Source organism: Ixodes scapularis, unplaced genomic scaffold (genome assembly GCF_016920785.2).
Source record: "Ixodes scapularis isolate PalLabHiFi unplaced genomic scaffold, ASM1692078v2 ptg000658l_1__unscaffolded, whole genome shotgun sequence".
NCBI lineage: Eukaryota > Metazoa > Arthropoda > Arachnida > Ixodida > Ixodidae > Ixodes > Ixodes scapularis.
In genome coordinates this window covers 443,837-463,944 of record NW_024610018.1, presented here as the reverse complement: position 1 = coordinate 463,944, position 20,108 = coordinate 443,837, and the positions used below count along the sequence as shown (strand labels likewise).

The 20,108-nt window shown below is 47.6% G+C and overlaps 2 protein-coding genes across 3 annotated transcripts in view; one reads left to right on the top strand and one right to left on the bottom strand.

The window, feature by feature from the left end:
- The window catches only part of LOC120848538 (protein XRP2-like), a 32,269-nt gene extending 13,649 nt beyond the window's left edge, over positions 1–18,620 (bottom strand). For both annotated transcript variants that reach the window (XM_040220532.3, XM_040220533.3), the window contains exons 1-5: positions 18,295–18,620; positions 17,771–17,888; positions 14,337–14,428; positions 7,457–7,629; positions 1,380–1,483 (exon numbers count right to left, since the gene is read on the bottom strand). In XM_040220532.3, the coding sequence (XP_040076466.1) occupies positions 1,380–1,483; positions 7,457–7,629; positions 14,337–14,428; positions 17,771–17,888; positions 18,295–18,392 (585 nt within the window). In that variant the 5' untranslated portion in view covers positions 18,393–18,620. The remainder of the gene's footprint in view (positions 1–1,379; positions 1,484–7,456; positions 7,630–14,336; positions 14,429–17,770; positions 17,889–18,294) is intronic.
- Positions 18,621–18,865: 245 nt separating this feature from the next.
- Positions 18,866–20,108, top strand: part of LOC120848537 (SPRY domain-containing protein 3-like) — a 30,130-nt gene continuing 28,887 nt past the window's right edge. The window contains exon 1 of the mRNA XM_040220531.2: positions 18,866–18,960. The gene's annotated coding sequence lies outside the window, so the exon portion shown is untranslated. The remainder of the gene's footprint in view (positions 18,961–20,108) is intronic.

Genomic DNA, 20,108 nt, shown 5'->3' with positions numbered 1-20,108 from the left:
TGGCTTCCTAGGTTGTCCTGAGTCAGGGTGCACATTTTATGTGTGCTGGAAGCCCTAAAAGGAACTACCAGAAGAGAAGCTAGAGAAGTGCTATAAAAAACCTAGGCTGTGAGCAAAAAAAAACAAGTGTTCTGTAGGAAATGCTTTTTTTGCCTGCAACGGCATCTCTGAATGGCATGATGCCACGGAAGCACACTTGCTGTAGGACCACAAAGTGGCAATATCAGCTAGAGCTCCCAAACTTACAGAAGTGATAGTGGTGTGCATGGCGCACACTTCGTATGTTTAGGATTTTTAAATATCATAGTATGGCTTAAAGGAATACTTCAACAAAATCTGAAATATACCTGTCGTGCTCAAAAATAGGCTGAATATGATCCACAATATCCGTAAACGACAATCACGTGTTTCTATTTTAAGATTGATAGCTGTATTTTTCATTATTAACAGCCCCTCTGGTGGGTGCTCGCAGAGCAGCCAGCAAAGAGCATGTGACATCCAATGCAATTGTGGCGCTGACAGGATGCCCTAGCTGTTCCAGCCACCGAAGCGACCGAAGCACGCCAGCGATTGGGCCACTGCAACTAATCGCAAAGCTGCTCGCCACTCAGATGGTTCGGAGATGCCCATGATGATGTCACGATGCTTTGGGCAGATAAAAGGCGGCAGAGAGGTTCACCACACAAGCTGCATCGATTGCTGCAAGTCTTTTTTCAAAATAAAAGTGGCTTGTGTTTCGCTCTGCTCAATTTAGGTGTGATAAGGTAATCAAACTCAATGGGACAGAAACTTACAAAAGTCTGCCCCAACTCAGTTTTCTTAAAAACTCCCTCAGCTTCCCTCTAACGTACCTGGGGCTCTCCGCATGGCTGCTCCGGCCTACCATTGGGCTAGCTCAAGTTGCCACACCCTGTATTTGGTTGGTTTAGTAGTCATCTTGGTGGCTCCGGATGCCCCAGCTGATAGGTTTTAATCCTAGTCGAGGTGCCCGCAATCCAATGGAGGCTCATTGAGGAGAAGGCGCCATGTAACCGTGATTTCAGTTGCTTATCAAAACAAATTCTCAGTCCTCTGCTAGACCCAGATGTGCTTCGTCGGTTTGGCACGTCAAACCCCCAAATCTGTTTTTGCTGGCTCGCTTTCAACAAGGGTGACCAGAAAACATATCCTTACATTGTACAAAACATCTTTACATCGTCAGAAATCAGGACAGTGAAGCATGAAGTATGTTTTAAGTGACCATCTACTGGGAACAATGAAGACAGGGTCTAACTCAGGTTCTTTATGGTCTTTAATTATGAACGGTCTACCGTTCATAAATAAAGACTATTGTTTTTCTAAAGAAGAGAGACCTGAAGAAGATCCCCATGCTGGCCTACCTGTGGGAGTAAAGACCAGTTGCATCCCGTCTCACTCGGGGTGAAGTCGTGAATTTCACTCCAGCTGTTGTTGAAAGCGCTCAGGTTCGCACTCTTGAGGTCAGCTGCAAAAACAGATAGTATCTTTTTGTTGTCACTGCATGTTATGAATTCAGGCTCCGGAGCTGACGAGACAATATAGAGACATGTATTGGTTTCAGAACACTGCAGTCTTCTCCTTTACTTTTCACATGACTTTTTCTGACACAAGGACCCACTCCATAGATATACAACATCTCGCGACATCGACTGCTATATAACATTCCTTTCCCCTTAACATTGAAAGCGCTGGACTGGCTTCCGGATGCGACTGGAGCGTCGTTGGGGTGCATTCTCACAGACCTGACTCAAAGTATCCGGTGATTGCTGTGGGCTGGCGTCACTATGATCCTTCGACTTGGTTGATGCGCCTGGTGACAGCCATAGAAGAGCCGGCATGACCTTGTTGTTGTCTGGCGGCCACTGACGTAGTTGGTCAGCATGGCGTGCTAGCATTTTGGACAGAGTTTCGACTGTTGCCATGCGTGCTCCCGTTGTCGCCGTAACTTTTTTAGCAATCCACTCGTTTCCTGTCCCATGGTTTCTGGCGTACACCAAGTCCCCAGGTTGAATCGTCCAGTCTGCATATAGTGCAGATGCTGTGGAGTGTGATGGGAAACATGTGTCAAGTCGCGAGCGAATTTGATAACCTTGCAGCAATTCAGATGGTGACTTTCCCGAGCTTGATGGTGTCCGTCTATAATTAAAAAGCAGCCTTGCCAGGCTAGTTGTCATGTCGTCGTTCTGTATTTTCTTCAACCCATCTTTTGTAGTTCTTACCACTCGTTCAGCCAGACCATTTGACTGTGGGTGAAATGGTGCGGTCCAGATGTGCGTTATATTGTTCTTTGACGTGAACTTCAAGAACTCGGCACTGGTGAAAGGTGTACCATTGTCCGATACCAAAGTGCGGGGTATCCCGAAGTGGCTAAACACATCTCGCAAACACGACATAGTGTTTGCGTTTGTGGCCTGTTTTACGGGACCGGCCTTGATTCACTTGCTGTGTGCATAGACCACTACCAAGATTATTTTTTTTAAAGGGGCCTAGAAAATCACCATGCACTCTGGACCAGTTTTCGTATATTTCGGGCCAGTTAACTGGTGCCTTTGACGCTGGCATTGGCAACATTTTGACACAGGCATCACACGTCGCTGACGTATGCTCTATTTCCTTGTCCAGTCCAGGCCACCAAAATTGAGATTTTGCTATCGCTTTCATAGCCGACGCACCCTGATGACTCTCGTGCAGAAGTTGTAGGAGGCGCCCCCTGACCTCCCTAAGCACAATGACGAGATGGCCTCAGTATACCAGGTCGTGTGCCACCGACAGCTCTAGTTTCCTTCTGCGAAACAGTTCAAAGTTGGAGTCTAGGCTCTTTTCACATTTGGGACATCCATTCATGATGTAGTTCTCGACCTGCGCTAACACTGAGTCTGTAGCTGTCATTTGTTTCAACTCCCTGGCTGTCACGACACCCTTCTCCAACTGCTTCATAGCAAGCACATATTCGAGAAGCTCACCTTTAGCACCTGTTTCTGTTCCTGCTGTTGCTACTGCCAGTAGCAGTAGTCTGCTCAGGGCATCTGCGTTCAGCATTTTTTGGCCAGGCTTGTATTGTAGCTTGTAGCGGTAGCTTCCCAAAAGCGCACCTATCGTTGAATTCGTGCCGCAGCCATAGCGGGAGTCAGGCAGCCGGATCTCAGCAACCCCTGGAGTGGCTGTTGATCCGAGACCAGGGTGAACCCATGCCAAACAGGTCACCTCTAAACTTCGTTACGCTGAAGATCAGAGCTAAAGCCTCTCGCTTTAATTGAGAATAATTCTTTTCGGCGGCTGATAGTTCTTGATCGAAACCCAATGAGTTTGTCTTCTCAATTTTCTTGGTGAAAAAGGACTGCTCTGATGCCGTATAGTGAAACGTCGCACTCTAGACGCAATTTTTTTGCTGAATTAAAATGTGTTAGCACCTTTGCCGAGCTGAGGGCTTTTTTTGCTTTCTGGAACACCTCATCCTGTGCTTCACCAGACGTCCAGCGAGCTCCCTTTTCCAGCAATTTGTAGAGGTTTGTCAACAAGGTTGACATATTGGGAATATATCTGGCATAAAACGTCAGCATCCCCAAAAAGGACCGCAGCTGGCTTACGTTCTTGGACCACAGTGTGTTTGCATGATGGCTGCCACTTTCGTTTCTAGTGGATGGAGGCCCCGTCCATCTACATGGTGTCCAAGGTACGTAACCTCCTGTTCATTGAACCTGCACTTCTCTTTCCGGAGTTTCACACCGTGATCCCTGAATCATTGTAGAAGTGCTCTCAACTGTAAGGCATTGCCATCAGCTTGTTTGGACAATATCACATCGTCCAGGTATACCTGCACGCCTTTTAGTCCTTGGAGCATGGTCTCCATCAACCGGGGAAATATCGCCGGTGCCGATGATATTCCGAAAGGCAAGCGGTTGTAGCAGAAGAGCCCACAAAGTGTGTAGATCACAGCCATCTTCCTCGATGCGTCGTCAAGGGCTACTTGGTTGTACGCATCTCGTAGGTCCAAGGTGCTAAAACAATCGCCGCTGTTCAGACATTCGAACAGATCCTCGTTGCGTGGCAGGGAGTACTGCTTGACTTCACATGCAGGGTTTAGGGTCGCCTTGAAGTCCCCGCAGATGCGCACTAAGCCGTCCTTCTTCAGCACCGAGACGATTGGTGTAGCCCAGTCTGAGCGAGTGACCGGTGAAATAATTCCAACTTCCAACAATCGGTCAAGTTCTGCTGAAACCTTATCTTTCAGGCAATAAGGAAGCGGTCTTGCCTTGCAAAACTTCGGTGTAGTACCCTCCTTTAGGTGCAGTCGAGCAGGTAGTCCCGTGTCAGCTCGATGCCCGGAGTAAATAGATCTTGAAACTCGCAGAGAACCGCCTCCAGATCTTCCACATTGACTAGTCTGCTACTCAGCGGCACGACATTGCCTGGTGCCGGCTTTGTTCAGCTTGAAAATAAATCACGTCCACACAAACATTGTCTGCACTGGTTCAACACAGTCAAACTGCAGTCTACTAGGGTGCCTCAATATGAGACTTGCATGTGCAGCTCACCCAGCACGGGTATCTTTCCTAGGTAGTAGGATAGTTTCAATTGCGATGCTTGAAGCCTCGGTCAGTGTTCACGCTGTTGAGTGTAGACCTCCCACGAGATGACACAGACAGGTGATCCAGTGTCTACTTCCATCAGCAGATCAACTCCACCCCAACAGAACTTGCGCCGCACTGCTGGAACCAAATCCACAGTTTTGGTCTTCATGCTCCATATCTGCATGTCTTCGGTTTCCGTTTCCTCCAACAAGCTTTCTGTTGCTTCTAGTGCTTTGGCTTGCACATGCGGCCTAGAATATGACCTCTTTTGTCCAGGATGTTGACAGTTCCGGGCCCAGTGACCACATCTTCCGCAGTGGAAACATATGGTTCCTTTGCACTGGCAGCTGTTACCTTCGTGCTCCCGTCTTCCACAGCGCTCACAAACCCTCGTGTGATGTTGTCGTGGCCGAAATTTTTCGCACCTTTTTCCTTGGACCTTTATCCTGAGGACCTCCGAGGGTTTGTGTCGAGTCATTCTTTTGACATCCAATCCTGCAACTTCAGCCACTACGGCTAGCGCTTCTGCATCTGCTAATTTCAGTTCCCGTTTTGACAGCAGTTGCTTCTGAAGGTTCTTTGACCGAACGGCACAGATGATCCTGTCTCTCAGCATTCTGTCCAACATCGCCGAAAAATTGCAATTATCCGCTATTCTGCTGATTTCGACCATGAATTCGCAAATCGACTCTCCCTCTTTTTGACAACGATTGAAAATTCTAAAGCTCTCAGATGTTTCGTTGGGCTTTAGATCGTAGTCCACATCTAGTCACTCTTCCACAGAGCACTCAAACTGTTTTTGTACCTAGTGCCGCTCCGAGCAATGCTTGTTTCTTTGCGTCATTTCTAACCTCATTGCCCTCAAAGTAGGCCTCTACCTTGATGAGGTACGTACTCCATTTGTCCTTGTCTTTGTCAAAAATCTGGCAGCTGGTGATTCATCTTTGAAAAACCTGCAAACTGGTGTGCTCTTAGGATGGACGAAAAATCCTCCTCGCTGTGGGTGTCTTCATTGTCCTGGCTTGTCGCCACTGTTATGAACTAAGGCTCTGGAGCTGACGAGACAATATGGAGACGTGTATCGGTTTCAGAACACCGCAGTCATCTCCTTTATTTTTCAAGCGACTTTTTCTGTCACGAGGACCCACTCCGTAAATATGCAACATCTAGCGACATTGACCACTATATAACACTGCAGCTGTCACTTGATCATCTCGTGTGTTCACATATAGCTCACAGATTTCTAACTGAATTAGCTTTTCTTGTGATTTATAATAATCGCAAGGAAGATTTGCAAGGAGAGAAAGTATGCAGGCGAGCTGGCTAGGAAACATCATGTTCTAAACCAGAGGCACACAACCCAAAAATGACGCGGGCCAAAAAAATGTTTATTGGGAACTGCGCAGGTTTTCAATACCTGGCATCATCGCACTGGTGGCCGTCTCGGCACATCTATGTCCGCGGGTCGCACAGGAAGTGCACACGAGCCCATGTTGTGCACCCCTACTCTAAACCCTGAGGCAAGAAGAAATAAAATAACGAGCAAGACAATGTTTTGTTCTTGTCTCAGGGTTTAGATTGTGACAAGGAAGATGCAGTACCAACTAGAAATACCACTCATTGGTGCCACTAACCACAGCTCCTCTCTTATTAACATCAGCCTGCCACTTATTGGCTACAACTCACAACTACTAAGTGCAACTCATCACTTATTGGTTATGGCTTTCCACTATTGGCTACAACTCAGAACAACAACTCACCACTTATTGTCTACAACTCACCACTAAATACATTTCACCAGATCTTTGCAGCAGCTTGCCACTTATTGGCTATAACTCACAACTACTAAGTGCAACACATCACTTAGTGGCTATGGCTTCCCACTATTGGCTACAACTCAGAACTAAGTACAACTCACCACTTATTATCTACTACTCACAACTAAGTGCAACTCACCACATTGGCTAAAACTCAGCACTAAGCACAACTCACTACTTATTGGCTACAGATACCAACTAAGTGCAACTCAGCACTAGGTCCAGCTCACCACTTATTGGCTACAACTCGTAACTAAGTGCAACTCACCACTTACTGGCTACTACTCCGTACTAGCTATACCCGTGGCCACCACTTATTGGCTACAACTCACAACTAAGTGCAACTCACCAGTTATTGGCTATACAGCTCACAACTAAGTGCAACTCAGCACTAAGTACAACTCACCACTTATTGGCTACAGCTCGTAACTAAATGCGACTCACCAATTATTGGCTACAACTCAGCATATAACCCACCACTTATTAGCCACAACTCAGCACTAAGCACAACTCGCCACTTATTGGCTACAGCTTGCAACTAAGTGCAGCTCAGCACTAAGTACAACTCACCTATTGGCTAGAGGTTGTAACGAAGTGCAACTCACCATTTATTGGCTACAACTCAACACTAAGTACAACTCACTCCTAATTGGCTATACAGCTCACAACAAAGTGCAACTTTGCACTAAGTACAACTCACCACTTTCTGGCTGCATGTTGCACAACTAAGAGCAACTCACCATTTATTGGCTACAACTCAGCACTAAGCACAACTCACCATTTCACAACTTGCAACCAAGTGCAACTCATGACTGATTGGCTAAAGCTTGCCAATTATTGGTCAAAACCCAGCACTAAGCACAACTCACCACTTATTGGCTAGAACTCAAACTAAGCTTGCAACTCGCCACTAAGTACAACTCACTACTTATTGGCTACAACTCGCAACCAAATGCAACTCACCGTTTATTGGCTACAGCTCGCCACTTACATACACCACCAACAGCAGCTTGCCACTTTTGGCTACAGTCTGCCAGCATTACAACTCACCCTCCAGCTGGTTGTATGTGAGGCAGAGGCAGCCGAAGCGCATCTCGGAGCAGGACTCGATGGACGGCTGAGTGGCACAGCTCAGGAAGAGGTCCAGGTGGCAGCAGTCGCGAGCGCGTAGCTGCTGGCAGGCCGTTGCCAGTCGGCAGTCCCTGCACTTCCTCAGGAACACGCTGCAAGGATGCCCTGCCTTAGCTCGTGCTCTTTGCAACAGATCACAATCCCCAAGTAAAACTGGGCATGACCAATCATGTTTTTAACACAGAAAGTGTTAAAAACACATTGTGCATTTGTGTATTACATCATGCTATACATTTTGACTATCGTATGATACTGCGGAAGTGCCCACTATCAACCAGTGGCGTCACAAGGGTCAGCGACACCCAGGGCAGTGTCCCGCCGCGACCGGTGGCAATCAGTCCATCGAACGACCTTTCATCGACAGATTGCTTCATCGACATGCGATGTTTCATCAACAGCTCAGATTAGATTTTTTCTGTAATAAGCTGCATGAGACTGTCACCGCAAAGCGGCGTGTGGGTTAACGTTTTTACAATGAGCCGCCGCAGACTGTCATCACAAAGCAGCGTGAATGACGAAACGTCCCTAGAGCGCGCAACTTGCATTACGAGTGTTGATGAAATATTTGTCTTCAGATGGTTGGTTACCTCTGCAAAGACCGAGCCGTTGAAAAAGGTGGGGTGTCCCGTTATGAGGTCAGCTCTAATTTCACCAATGCCACTGCCACAGGGCTCTGGTACCAACCATCCGTATCAATAGACCGATGTCACCAAGCGAACTGCGCAGGCGCGCGTATTCCGAAAGTGGTGCCGCTGCCATGCTACTTGTAGTCATCCCTTCCCGGCTACATACGGCTGCGCGTACGTATATCATCATAGATTATCATTTGGCATGCCTTGATTCTCTTGCATGTTATTACTTCATAAGATTGTGTTGTTCGTGATGCCTTACTTTCCTCAGCAAGTCCAGAAAAGCAGTTTCAGTCGTCTCATCGCTTTAGAATCGCTTTGTCGTCTGCTTCGTCGTCGTCTGCTTCTTTGTCTTCGTGAACGCGTAAGCCCACTGCCGTTCACGAGGTAATCCCACTGCAGCCGCGGAAAAAACAAAACAAAAAAACAACGGTGCCACTACTTGAGCATTTCGACTTCTCGGACGTCTCAATTAGCTTGCAAACAAGTGAACATCTAGTGCAATTGCAAAGAACAAGAAAATTCGAGGGACAATCGGCTCGGTGTAGCACCACGGAACAGCATCAAATGTGATGAAAAACTGAGCTTGGTGGGGCTCAATCTTGTGTATAATGTTTAATCAGCCATCAAGTAAGAGGAGGTAAATAGACTTTCTCGGTCAGCGATAGTTTTCTAAAAGTTGTTTTATTCTGGTTGACAGCCTGTGCGACAGAGTACAGATGAACAGTGGGAGAAGCCTGCACACAAAGAACTGATCTACAGAAAGGCCATGTTTGACGCGCCGTAATAATTGGCATCTATCAAAAAGAAGCAACCATGCCAGATACCTGAAAGCTTGGGGTAGAAATGATTTTTCGTGCACAGTTTCTATTCAGTTTTATTTTGTTTGCGCAAGATCCGAACGCTAACGGTCGCCCGACGGGGGAACCTTTTTTGTGCCGTCTCGACTGGTGCTAATACAGAATGGATCAGTAACACCATCCTAATAGACCACCACAAAATGGATGGGGTTCGTTTGTTCCATTTTTGGCGGTAAGTACATTTTGTACTTCTACCGTAATATCCCGAGTCATCGCCTACCCCCGAGTCATCCCCCCCCTGTTTTGGGCAAAATATCGATTTCGTAAAAAGCACCGAGTCAACGTCCACCCTGTTTCGGGCAATCAATCTCATAAAAAAAGCACCGAGTCATCGCCCAGACCTGAAAAAGGTCAATTCCGAGCCCCACAAATGGCAAACAGAAAAAAAAAAGAAAAGAAAGGTCGCCCTTTTGCATTTTCACGACTCCAAAATCGGAGGATGCGAGTGCAGAAGAAACACAATAAAGATAAGAAAGTGAACCTATATTTATCTGGCAAACAAAAGCAGACACGTTTCCGATCCTTTCTCTCCTGCCCGCACGCCCCCCCCCCCCCTTCCCGAAAAAGAAATAAATATAAAAGGCCAGAAGGTCCGTTTGCAATATAGCGCCTGGACGTGCGGATCATAGGGTCAAAAAAGATCGTAGGAGGGAAAGAAAGAGATAACAGAATGCCGCTTTATGTTCTTTTTTCAGTTCATAACTAAAAGTTTGTTTTCACCAAAAAGATAAGTCAGGTTGTGAAACCTCAACTTAAATAGGACGCGGATCGGATGACTAACTCAATACTGCGAATACAAGTGGTTCAGAACAAAAAGCCTTGTTTGGATTCGATTTTCTTCGTCCAAAACCTACTCCGGCCGACTTGGCATTCTTTGAGAACGTCGCAACCACTCCGCGCAAAGTCGGAGTATGTTTATACAACGCCGCTTCCTTTTGTTCCTAACTGAAAGTCCGTGTTCGCCCAAAAGATAAAAAACGCCCATCGGTAAACCGCAAAGGGGGCAAACACACAGGCATTCTTTGCGAATGCCGCGACCGCCGTGTGCAAAGTCGATTGGAGTTCGCGACAAAGAGAGACGAATGAGAATAAAAGGCAGCTTTGTTTTGTTTCTAAACAACTTGCATTCGCAGTATCGAGTTATTCATCCGGCCCGCACCCTATTTAAGCTTCGGTTTAGAGGTCTGATTTCCACTCACCGTCTGTTGCTGCCAGCGGTGCTGCTCAATTTTTATACGAGATGCGGAACAGCTATACAGTGAAGAGGAAAGTAGAGATCGTCGAATGGCATCAAAAGCATGGATCGAATGGGAGTGCAACCGCACGTCACTTCGGCGTGGACCGCAAGCGCTTGCGAGAGTGGGACTCTAAATTTGAAACGTTGCTGCAAGAGTGCCACGGAAGCAAGAAGTTCCGACGCTCCATCCACAGCGGCCGCGCTGTTTTCAGCGAAGAAGTCGACGAGGGCCTGATGAATTTTCTGACAACTGAAAGAGCAGCGGGACGCGTGGTGAGTAACCGAAGCCTTCAGGAGCACGCGCGGCAGCTTGCCCGGGAGTTTAATCTCGGAAACTTTGAGGCCTCCCACCAATACCTCTCCCGATGGAAGAAGCGTTTCAACGTTTCGCTCCGTGTTGCGACAAACGACAGCCAAAAGCTGCCGGAGGACTACGCGGACAGGATCGCCTCATTCCGGAGTGCTGTGCACTCGTTTCGGCGTCGGAACGAGTACACCGACTTCAACATTGAAAACATGGACCAGACCATGGTGAGGATGGACACCCCTGCAACCAGGACAAACAACTTAATCAACGAGTCCAGCATCCGGATCACCAACACCGGTTGCGCGCGGCGGGGCTTTACGGTTGCCCTGTGCGGCTGCGGGGATCAAGCTTCCTGCTTTTGTCGTCCTCAAGGAACCTACTGGACGCATTCCACCCCGCGCCTATTGCGCGCTAAAAATTCCAGGTATTGTATTCCTTTTTTACTTTCCACTTCTTTTATCTGCATTCATATGTTTAAAAACAAACCGACTTTTATTAGGCTGTTGTTCCTAATCGTCGATTAAGGCCCGTTCACACTCTTGCGACTGCTTGCAACCTCTTAAACCTGGGTTCCTTAAAACTTCTTAAACCAGAGAACACACTGGCGCCATCTATTGGGAAGCAGTGTAAACTCGGCGGTCCGGCATATTTTTTTTTATTTCTCGCGCAATATCCTTTCTTTTTTGGCTCGAAAAGCTTTTGTAAATGTTATAAACGAGCCTTTCTATAGGTATTACGCACATTTGACCTCGGAAATCCCGCAAAACCTTAGCTTTTGTGAAATGCAGTTCTAGGGTCACCGCATAGATGGCGCCACAATGTCAGTGTGTTCCCTCATTCTAGAAACATTGCCCGTTCACACTCTTGCGACCGAGTACGACTGAGAGAGACGAGATCTCTTACAACTTCTTAAATGTTTCTAGAATGAGGGAACACACTGACATTGTGGCGCCATCTATGCGGTGACCCTAGAACTGCATTTCACAAAAGCGAAGGTTTTGCGGGATTTCCAAGGTCAAATGTGCGTAATACCCATAGAAAGGCTCGTTTATAACATTGACAAAAGTTTTTCGAGCCAAAAAAGAAAGGATATTGCGCGAGAAATAAAAAAAAATATGCCGGACCGCCGAGTTTACACTGCTTCCCAATAGATGGCGCCAGTGTGTTCTCTGGTTTAAGAAGTTTTAAGGAACCCAGGTTTAAGAGGTCGCAAGCAGTCGCAAGAGTGTGAACGGGCCTTAACATCTATTGCAGCGAACGTGCGAGTAACATGCTCAAAGAATGGCTGGATGACATCTCCTCTGCTTGCACAATGGGTCACAAGAGTCTGGGGGCCCAACAGGGATGACGTACGGCGTCTTCTTGTGTTGGACCAGGCACCGATCCACAAGACCGGGGCGGCTCAAAAGGCCTTCAGCGAGGTGGACACCGATGTCGTCCTGATTCCCAGAGGATGCACGTCAATCCTGCAGCCTGCCGATGTGTCATGGATAAAGCCATTCAAGGATCACCTCCGAGGCATATGGGCCAAATTCATGAGAGTGGGAGCAATGACACCGAAGGGGAACCTGAAGAAGCCCTCCCGACAGGACGTCATCACTTTCGTGGCGGAGGCATGGGCCGCGGTGTCTGACCGTCTACCGCTCTTTCAAGAGATGCGGCCTCTCCACTGCGCTTGACGGCTCGGAAGATGGCGAGCTGAACGAGCGACTGGCGTCCGCCAAAGAAGCTTCACCTGCGGCGCTGGAGCCGGAACAGCGAGAGGGGATGGAAGACGAAGCCATCAACATTCTGTTCGACTTGATGCGTCATTTGACGGTTTCGACGAGGACGACGAGTAAATAAAGATATGCTCGTACACCCCAGCGCAAACGTTTTCTTCCTATTTTTTCACGCTTCGTTTATCTCGGGCGGCATGCCAGACGCACCGTCCACAACGCAGCCAGCCGCTCTACGCGTCACCTTACGAAAGCCGCGCTATCTGTAAAAGAAAACATTGTTGTTATTGTTGAGCGTTGAAACGCCGTCAGAGCTGTAGGCGATCGAAGCCTCTTTCGAGCTCTTTTCTCCCACTCCCCTTCCCCCAACATGGCGCTGACCTACCGGCAGTATAAGCCTGGAAACAAAGCGTCATTTTCCTTTCCCAAAGCATCACCCCCCCCCCCCCCACAAGCCAACCGGGCGCCGGCGCAGAGCATAACCGGTGGCTGCGTTCTGAGAACAACCAATGGCTGCACTCGGCGTCAGTGCCCAATTGGCTTTGGCCGCCTGCAGCTCCGGTTGTACTGCCACAAAAAGTTGTCCCGGAGCCGCGCGCGCGACTGCACAAACTCAAAGGTCATTGAGTTTGTGCGTGCACGTGCTTTCCGCGGCAACGGTCACGCCCGCGGAGAGAGCCTTTTTATGGTTTTCGCTTTTGTCATCTTATTTTTGCTTTTGTACTGGGTTCGTTTTAGGCGTCGGTTAAAGGCTGCCGGTTTGCTTGTTTCCGAAGTCGAAAAGGAAGCATGGACCCGCTTTCCTTTCGGCTTTCGTCACCTTTGCTCGGTCACTGTGGCTTCTTGCGATTTTTCTTTTCTTTTTCTTTTTTTTTTTCGATGATTCTCTTCTTTTTTTTTTTTCCATTCACGTCGGACCGAAGGCTGCAGCGGTCATGGCTTCGAATTGCACTTGCTCGGAGGAGGCGGAAACGAGCTACCCGCGAAGCAGTGGATTTTGCTCGACAGTAAAATAAGTCGCAAGTAGGATACCAACCTGAGATTTGAGTTCAGTTAATCTCCTGTCTAGCTTCGCTATACACAGACAAAAAAAATCACATTTTTAAACTCTTTCAAAACTTTTTGAGCTCGGTACCCGAGTCATGGCCCACCCCACAAGTTTTGAGAATTTCAGGCGGTGGGGGGGGGTGGGCGTTGACTCGGGATATTACGGTAAATTGCATTATGTAATGTTTTCGCGTAGGTATGGAAAAAAAAAAACAACAACTGAAGGCTGCTTCCGAAAAAAAGTTGTTTTATATCAAGTGGTGCATATCGGGAATCGCTGCTCTTTTTTGGTGATTGTCCTGATCTTTTGAAGCACAGTTGTGCTTGAAACATGTCGTCCCAATACCAGTTATAACCACCAAAATACGCCGAGTAAGAAGTGTATTAAAAACGGCCTCCACAAAGCAGTGCGGAGGTCCTATTTAAAATAGACCAACGAATAGGCCGCTACGGAGCAAATGGTCAGAGAGATTCCAGCTTACGGAACACTTCGGCACGCTGTATGCCTCGTGCCCTGTAATCTTACATATTTTAGCTGACGTGCAATAATTGGACATAAATTATGAAGAAAATCGCGAAACAAATCGTAAAACGCTATTTTTCCTGCCGCTCTGTCTGGCTCTGTCGACCTTTCTTTGCCATGCTTCTTTCTTGCGGGAAGACATAATATCCGAGGCCTTTTTGCATGGTGCTGTTATTCTAGCTCCATGGCATACAACATGTGAGGCCACCGATTGAAAGCCATGAGTCAACACCTGGCTAAAAGTCTCGTGCTAACCCGAAAATTTCCAAACGCCGGGCGTACAATGCGTGCCGACGCGGCCGGAAAACTGGGGAGAACTACAGATACCAGAATGCACAGCAGCGGCGGTGGCGTCGCGCAACTCCTCGTGAGATCGGTCTATTGGTGTGGAGAAGGGGGGATTCAGGGACCTCCCAGACCACCCTGACTTCAAGTATACCATTTGCCACGAATACCTCCAGCATTTAGCTGCACTCACCTGCCTTTTGTAGGCCCCAGAATGATGTTGCAGTTGATGCAATCATCGATGGTAACTGTGTTCACATGGTACAGGACATAGATGGTCGAGTCCTGCAAAAAAAAGTGGTGGGCCCTCGTTCACGCAACGAAGCTGGGCCACATACGTCAGAATCACACTCTTGATAAAGTCACGTTTATACTACAGAATCAGTGATATGATTGGCTTAAGCCGTTTTGGAGCACCTTTTGGACCAACCAAAACACTGTTTTGGAGCAGCAAAAGTGGCTTTTGGAGCAGATATCCTTAGAAAAAAAAATATATATATATTAGTTCTAAGTGCTGTACAAGTGAAGGGATTTGTGTTGTGTTGTGTTCTGATGTGACATATTGTGACGGAACTCGCTGCTTGTGCTTTTACTGCTGAGAATGGCCAACCCTGGTCTAGGGTATCGCGATGTTCGGCGATGGCGCTGCGCTCACTGCCATCGCCGAACATTGCGATACCCTAGACCAGAGGTGGCCAAGCTGCGGCTCACGAGCCGCATGCGGCTCTTCGCTTCCTAAAGTGCGGCTCGCTGCTCCCTCTCCTCCCCCTCCCCCCCAAAAAAACAACATGGAACGTGTCTTAAATGAAAAGACAGGTTGCGGTTTGGTACTCCTGTGCTACTGCTACCTTACGCATAATTGGACTGCTTTTGACTCGCAGGGGTTGAAAGTAGTCCCAGTTTCGTTTATTGCTCTAAACAAAGGTTTGCCCCCCCCCCCCCCCCCCCCCCCACGGCTCTTAAAAGTTTTGTGCTTTTGTTTGCAGCTCTTAGGCCGGGTCAGCCTGGCCACCCCTGCCCTAGACCTTCGCGAACACGCACGTGGTGGACACGGAGCCCCATTTTCAAAGAAGACTTTTCTTGGAATCGTGGCAAATCCAGCAGACGCCAGGAAACCTAAACAAGTCCCTGGGCGCTTTGCCCTCTGTGCACGCACATGGCCTCTGTGACCTGACGAAAAAGCTGAAGGGATGACCGTCAACCATAACGATCTGTTACAATTTTTCAATTTCCTAATTTCTCTTTTAATTTCTTTTCCTTTTCTTTTCTTTTTCGAAGACAAAGAAGTTAGGAGCCGCTGCTGTCCCGTGTGCCTTCAGTCACCCCTGAAGAAGAAACCGAGTTGGTTTTGAAACGTCGGGTTGCCTTTCAAATATTAGTTGGAGCTACATTTTCAGACTTTGATTTATGAGCTTCAATCCTGATTTGTTGGACAAGTCAAGAAGCATGAAGCAGTAATCAAGAAGCTCGTTAATTATATTTGGCTCACTGCCAACGGATGCAATGGGCGCGTTCAGTAGCGGCCCCGGAGTCAAGGAGTCACTGACTCCTTTCACTGGACGGCCAAAAGTCACTTCCGGTGCACGTAACTCCGGGGCTTCAAAGTCAAGCTCCGAAGCACCGAGTCCGGAGACGGTGCACGTAGAGTCAAAGGAGCTAAAATGACGTAATTTCCTGACTGGTGACGATTTCCGGCGCTAAAAGAGGAAAAAAACAAACAATATGGCGGGATAAGCTGCTTCCGTTCTGTCGTGGGTGCGCGGTTTGCTCACTTTTGTTAATGAAAAGTGCTCAAGGTAAGACAAATAACGCGTTCGAATATCTTTTTCAGGTAAGGCTCTTTCGGAAAATGCATTGGACCGTATTTTGTTTGGTTTGAATATGCTAAAAAACAATGCAAACGTTCATTTGACGCCGTGTCTTGATCACCGTTGCACGAAAACTCGGTAATATTGACAATAGTCTTGTCTGCACTCAACAAAGCAAAACGGGGTATGAACGCGACTTTGGAAGCCGGTTGGACACTCACACAGAGCATGATACCGATTAATGTTTTGTTTGCGTAGCTAAATCGGGGTGCACGTTGGCTGAGGCTCGCTTCGGCCGACAAAACCTTGATCGCCGAGCGCGGCCGAACTTCCCGTGTGTATACGAATACATCTTATAGGAAGTTTGTTACGAAGGGCAGAACAAACTTATGGTCATATAAAAGTATCGCAACCGGTGGGGTAGGTTCGCTGAGCTCTGTATCTTGCGTGTGCTGACGACGTTTTTTGTCGGCTTTTATAACAGTAGCTGCCTTTGCACCACCAAGCGAAGGGCTCGATCGCGTTGCATCACTTCGAACAGCAGCGCTGATGTGTACAATCACCCGCTTTTTCTTCAACGACCTTGTAAAGACTTCTTCAATACCGGCGTCAAATAAAAGCGATCGTGCTCGCCATCGTCTGCTTCCAGTTTATTCGGAGACCGTCTGGCACAGGGGGGGAAGCGGAAGCTGCGTAGAAGCAGGTTTGGAGCCGCGGGTTTTTTGGCGTTCAGTAGGCGCTCTGATGACTCCGACTCGAGTCGCTCAGTTCGGAGGCAAGGGAGGCGCTACTGAACGCGCCCAATGATTGCGTATTACCCAGGCTAGAGGCGCAGGTGGTTGACAAAATCGCCAGCGCAATCCCATGCTGTGCTAGTCATGCATGTTGGCTTTGCGAGTGCGATTCTCACCTATACTCCGTTCCACCTTCAGTCCGAGCGCAGTGGACGCCACGAGCTATCCCAGCCAATCCAGCGCCGGGAGGAAATCGCGTGACCTGCCGGTTGGGCAGAGCGACACAGGGAGCTCAAGGTCACATGACACTCTCTCCACGCTGGATTGGCTGGGATGGCTCCTAGCGTCCGCTGCACTCGGACTGAAGGTGAAACGGAGCATAGGTTCATGAGTATCCGTAGATAATTTCACCCTTCCCTCATCGGTCACTGCAACGAGATGAGGAACTCTGCGGACATACCATCTTTCATACGGAAGCGCAGCAAAGGGGAAAAAAGTGTCAAAAGCTGAACAACCTAGCAGGCTGAGGCGGCGTAAAAAAATTCCCTGGGTGAAACATCAAGCTTAAAAGAATAAAAGAACAATGGAAACGGTCGTCATAAAATCACTTGCGCGAAACACATCGCCACAGCTTCGACAACCCGCTGGTTGCCGTGGAGTGAATCATCCCCCTTTCCACAGAAAACAAATGATTGACAGCATAACGCTTATTTCCTAGCCTAAAACGCTTTGCTTTCAAACATGTTACAGAGTCATTTATTCTACTGAGTTGCAGAAGCGCGCCAGATGGCAACTTGTAAGCTGCCGCTTCCACGTGGGAACATACTATTAGTTTCCAAACTAACCACGGGAGGCGCTGATGGCGCGAGAAACAGTGGCGCCATAGCGGCACGTACAGAGCGTATTCCCAATTATAAAATGTTGTATTCTGTAGAGTTATTTCACAGCCGAAACATTGAATGATTGGAACTGCCTTCCCACTTCGATCGCTATCCCCCTACTAATATATACACGTTGTAATCATTTTTTATGAGAGTCATTGCGCTACTTTGAAAGTATTTGAAATAAATAAATTAATAAATTACCTCGCAGTTCTGAATGATGAACTGCTGACCGCGGACGCGACCCGGGTACTTCACAATCGTGGCACCTTTGGCATTCTCAACGGTGTAGTCTTCTGCGTTTACGTTGCCTCTTTTGTCCCTGGAAAAGAGAGAGAAAACGAAAGTTGTGTTGACACTGCTGGCGGGGGGAGGCACTCACTTGATCGAATGACGTTTTAGCGAACGCCCACGTTTCATCGAACGACACTTTAGCGAATAGTCGGACGCCGCGAAGCGGCGTTTTCGGGTGGGCCAAATGAGTTCATTATTTTTGTAATGAGTTGCCGCAGACTGTCGCCGCGAAGCGGCGTAAAGCGCAGCGCGACGGATGGGTTAACGCGCGCCCCCGTTATTCGCTAAAACGACCATTCGCTCAAATGTCGCCGTTCGCTAAAATGTCATTCGCTCTTGTGATATGGACCCGCTGGCGGGACGTGCGAGCTTTGTTTACAAACAAAAGTAGAGGTCAAAGGGCGCCGGCTGAGCAAATGACAGTAAATTCTTACCATGAATACGTTTTTCGTTCTGGTGAGCTTCTCGATTTTAGGCCACCGGGTTTGAAGGGTGACCGTTTACAGTGCACGCAACCCATGCCAGCAAACATGAAGGTGCTATGATCACTTCTCTAACCGAACCGGACTCCTCTATGGCGCGCCGGCATCGATTTCATTTTCCGTCGTTAAACTAAACGATGGGCGTTTAAAGCAGATATGATCTCCTTTGTATCTCTGCGTTAAAATCACTGCTTTTAGTCAGCTATAAATCGTTGTATTATTCAAATACGAGATGGAATTGGCGTGGCAGTTTAAGAACACGGAGAAAACCTGCGTTCATCACGGCCATCTTGATGCCGTTGCTAAGCGACAGGTGTCCGATAGAACAGGTGATGCGTGACAAAAATAAAACTGCATTCTCAAATCAATTTATTAAAACTAAATAACATATGTATTTATTATATTGAATATTTTACTACGCGTTCATTAGTTTGTTTTATTTATTTGTGTAATCCGTTGGTTCCTACTTTCGCGTTTTCTAAGCAGACGGATTGCTGCTTGTTTTGCTGTAGTACGCTCGTCTGTTTGTCTGCCCGACGGAGTTTACTGCTTTACTTGCCGTGTTGAATTGTCAAGTTAGAAAAGCAGCGGTGATGTGACATTTTAACAACTGTTTCGGTGAGTAAACGCTGGAATACCTGAGAGCGCCGCGACCATCTTAAAATTCGCCACTGGTATCGTCGCCAAAGCACCTCGCGTCTTTGCCGTCGTATGGTTGCGGCGGGTTGCATCAACGCGTTGCCATATTTACCTTATTATTTTAGGCAGCTGCGTTATTCGTAAGATAGCTTTATAACCTACGAATTCGGTGTCCGTTCGAGACAAACTTCCTAAATGACTGGCACGCGCTACGTAAGTGTCCTTACTAGAGGCGGCTGCGTTTTCGCGAGTCAGTCGCCTTCACGGTGTTGACAACCTAGTTCGCTCAAAGAAACGCTTTTTAATACCAAGCTCTCCAGCAGTACGACTGATCTGATTGCAATATTGTGGAGTAGTTGGCTGCCAACTGCATCTTGTTTAATTATAAAATGTCCTGACAGTTTTTTTTTTTTTTTTTGTGTGTGTGTATATTTTATTCTGCGATTGCTAGCGGCTGAACTGCAGGTAAGATATCATCTTTGCCCCTAGTACGCTGCCCCCAAAAGCTGAGAAAGTTCGTCATGTTTGAAGTAGGAACTTCTCTTGCGAATAAATAAAATAGGTGCGCTATTTATTCCCCAAAATGAGTAAAGCACGTCGGCGCATGGTGTTCTCTGTCTTTGGGACGTCAATTTCAATTTATAGAAATTTTGTTCTTGCAGTTTCTTTCCAGATAAAAATCGAAATTCCTGAGTATGAATCGACACCCTATACCCAAAATGAACATTAGGTGGGCGTTTTGGGAGTGGAGAAGCTAATAATAAAGAATTTGTTATTCAATCTTTTGCAAAAATGGCAACGTAGTAAGTGTGACTCAGGGGAAAATAAATATCGTAGAGCGAAGTAACGCGAATTTGCAGTGAACTAGCTTCATCCTTGAACCCAGCACCGGCTTATGGATCCCCAGTTGGCAGGTTTGAATTCCGGCCAAGATGCCAGCAATCTGGTGGAGGCTTATTGCGGAGAAGGTGCCATGGGTGCTTGCTTGGTGGTATGACGACGAGGCACTTTCTGTTCCATACTTTCTCATCTTCTAGGTGATAGGCATTCTCCCCCAGGTATTTCGCCACCTTGAGGGGTGCAGAACAGCTGAGGCTACCTTTTGTATTGCGTCCTGGTACCTTGAC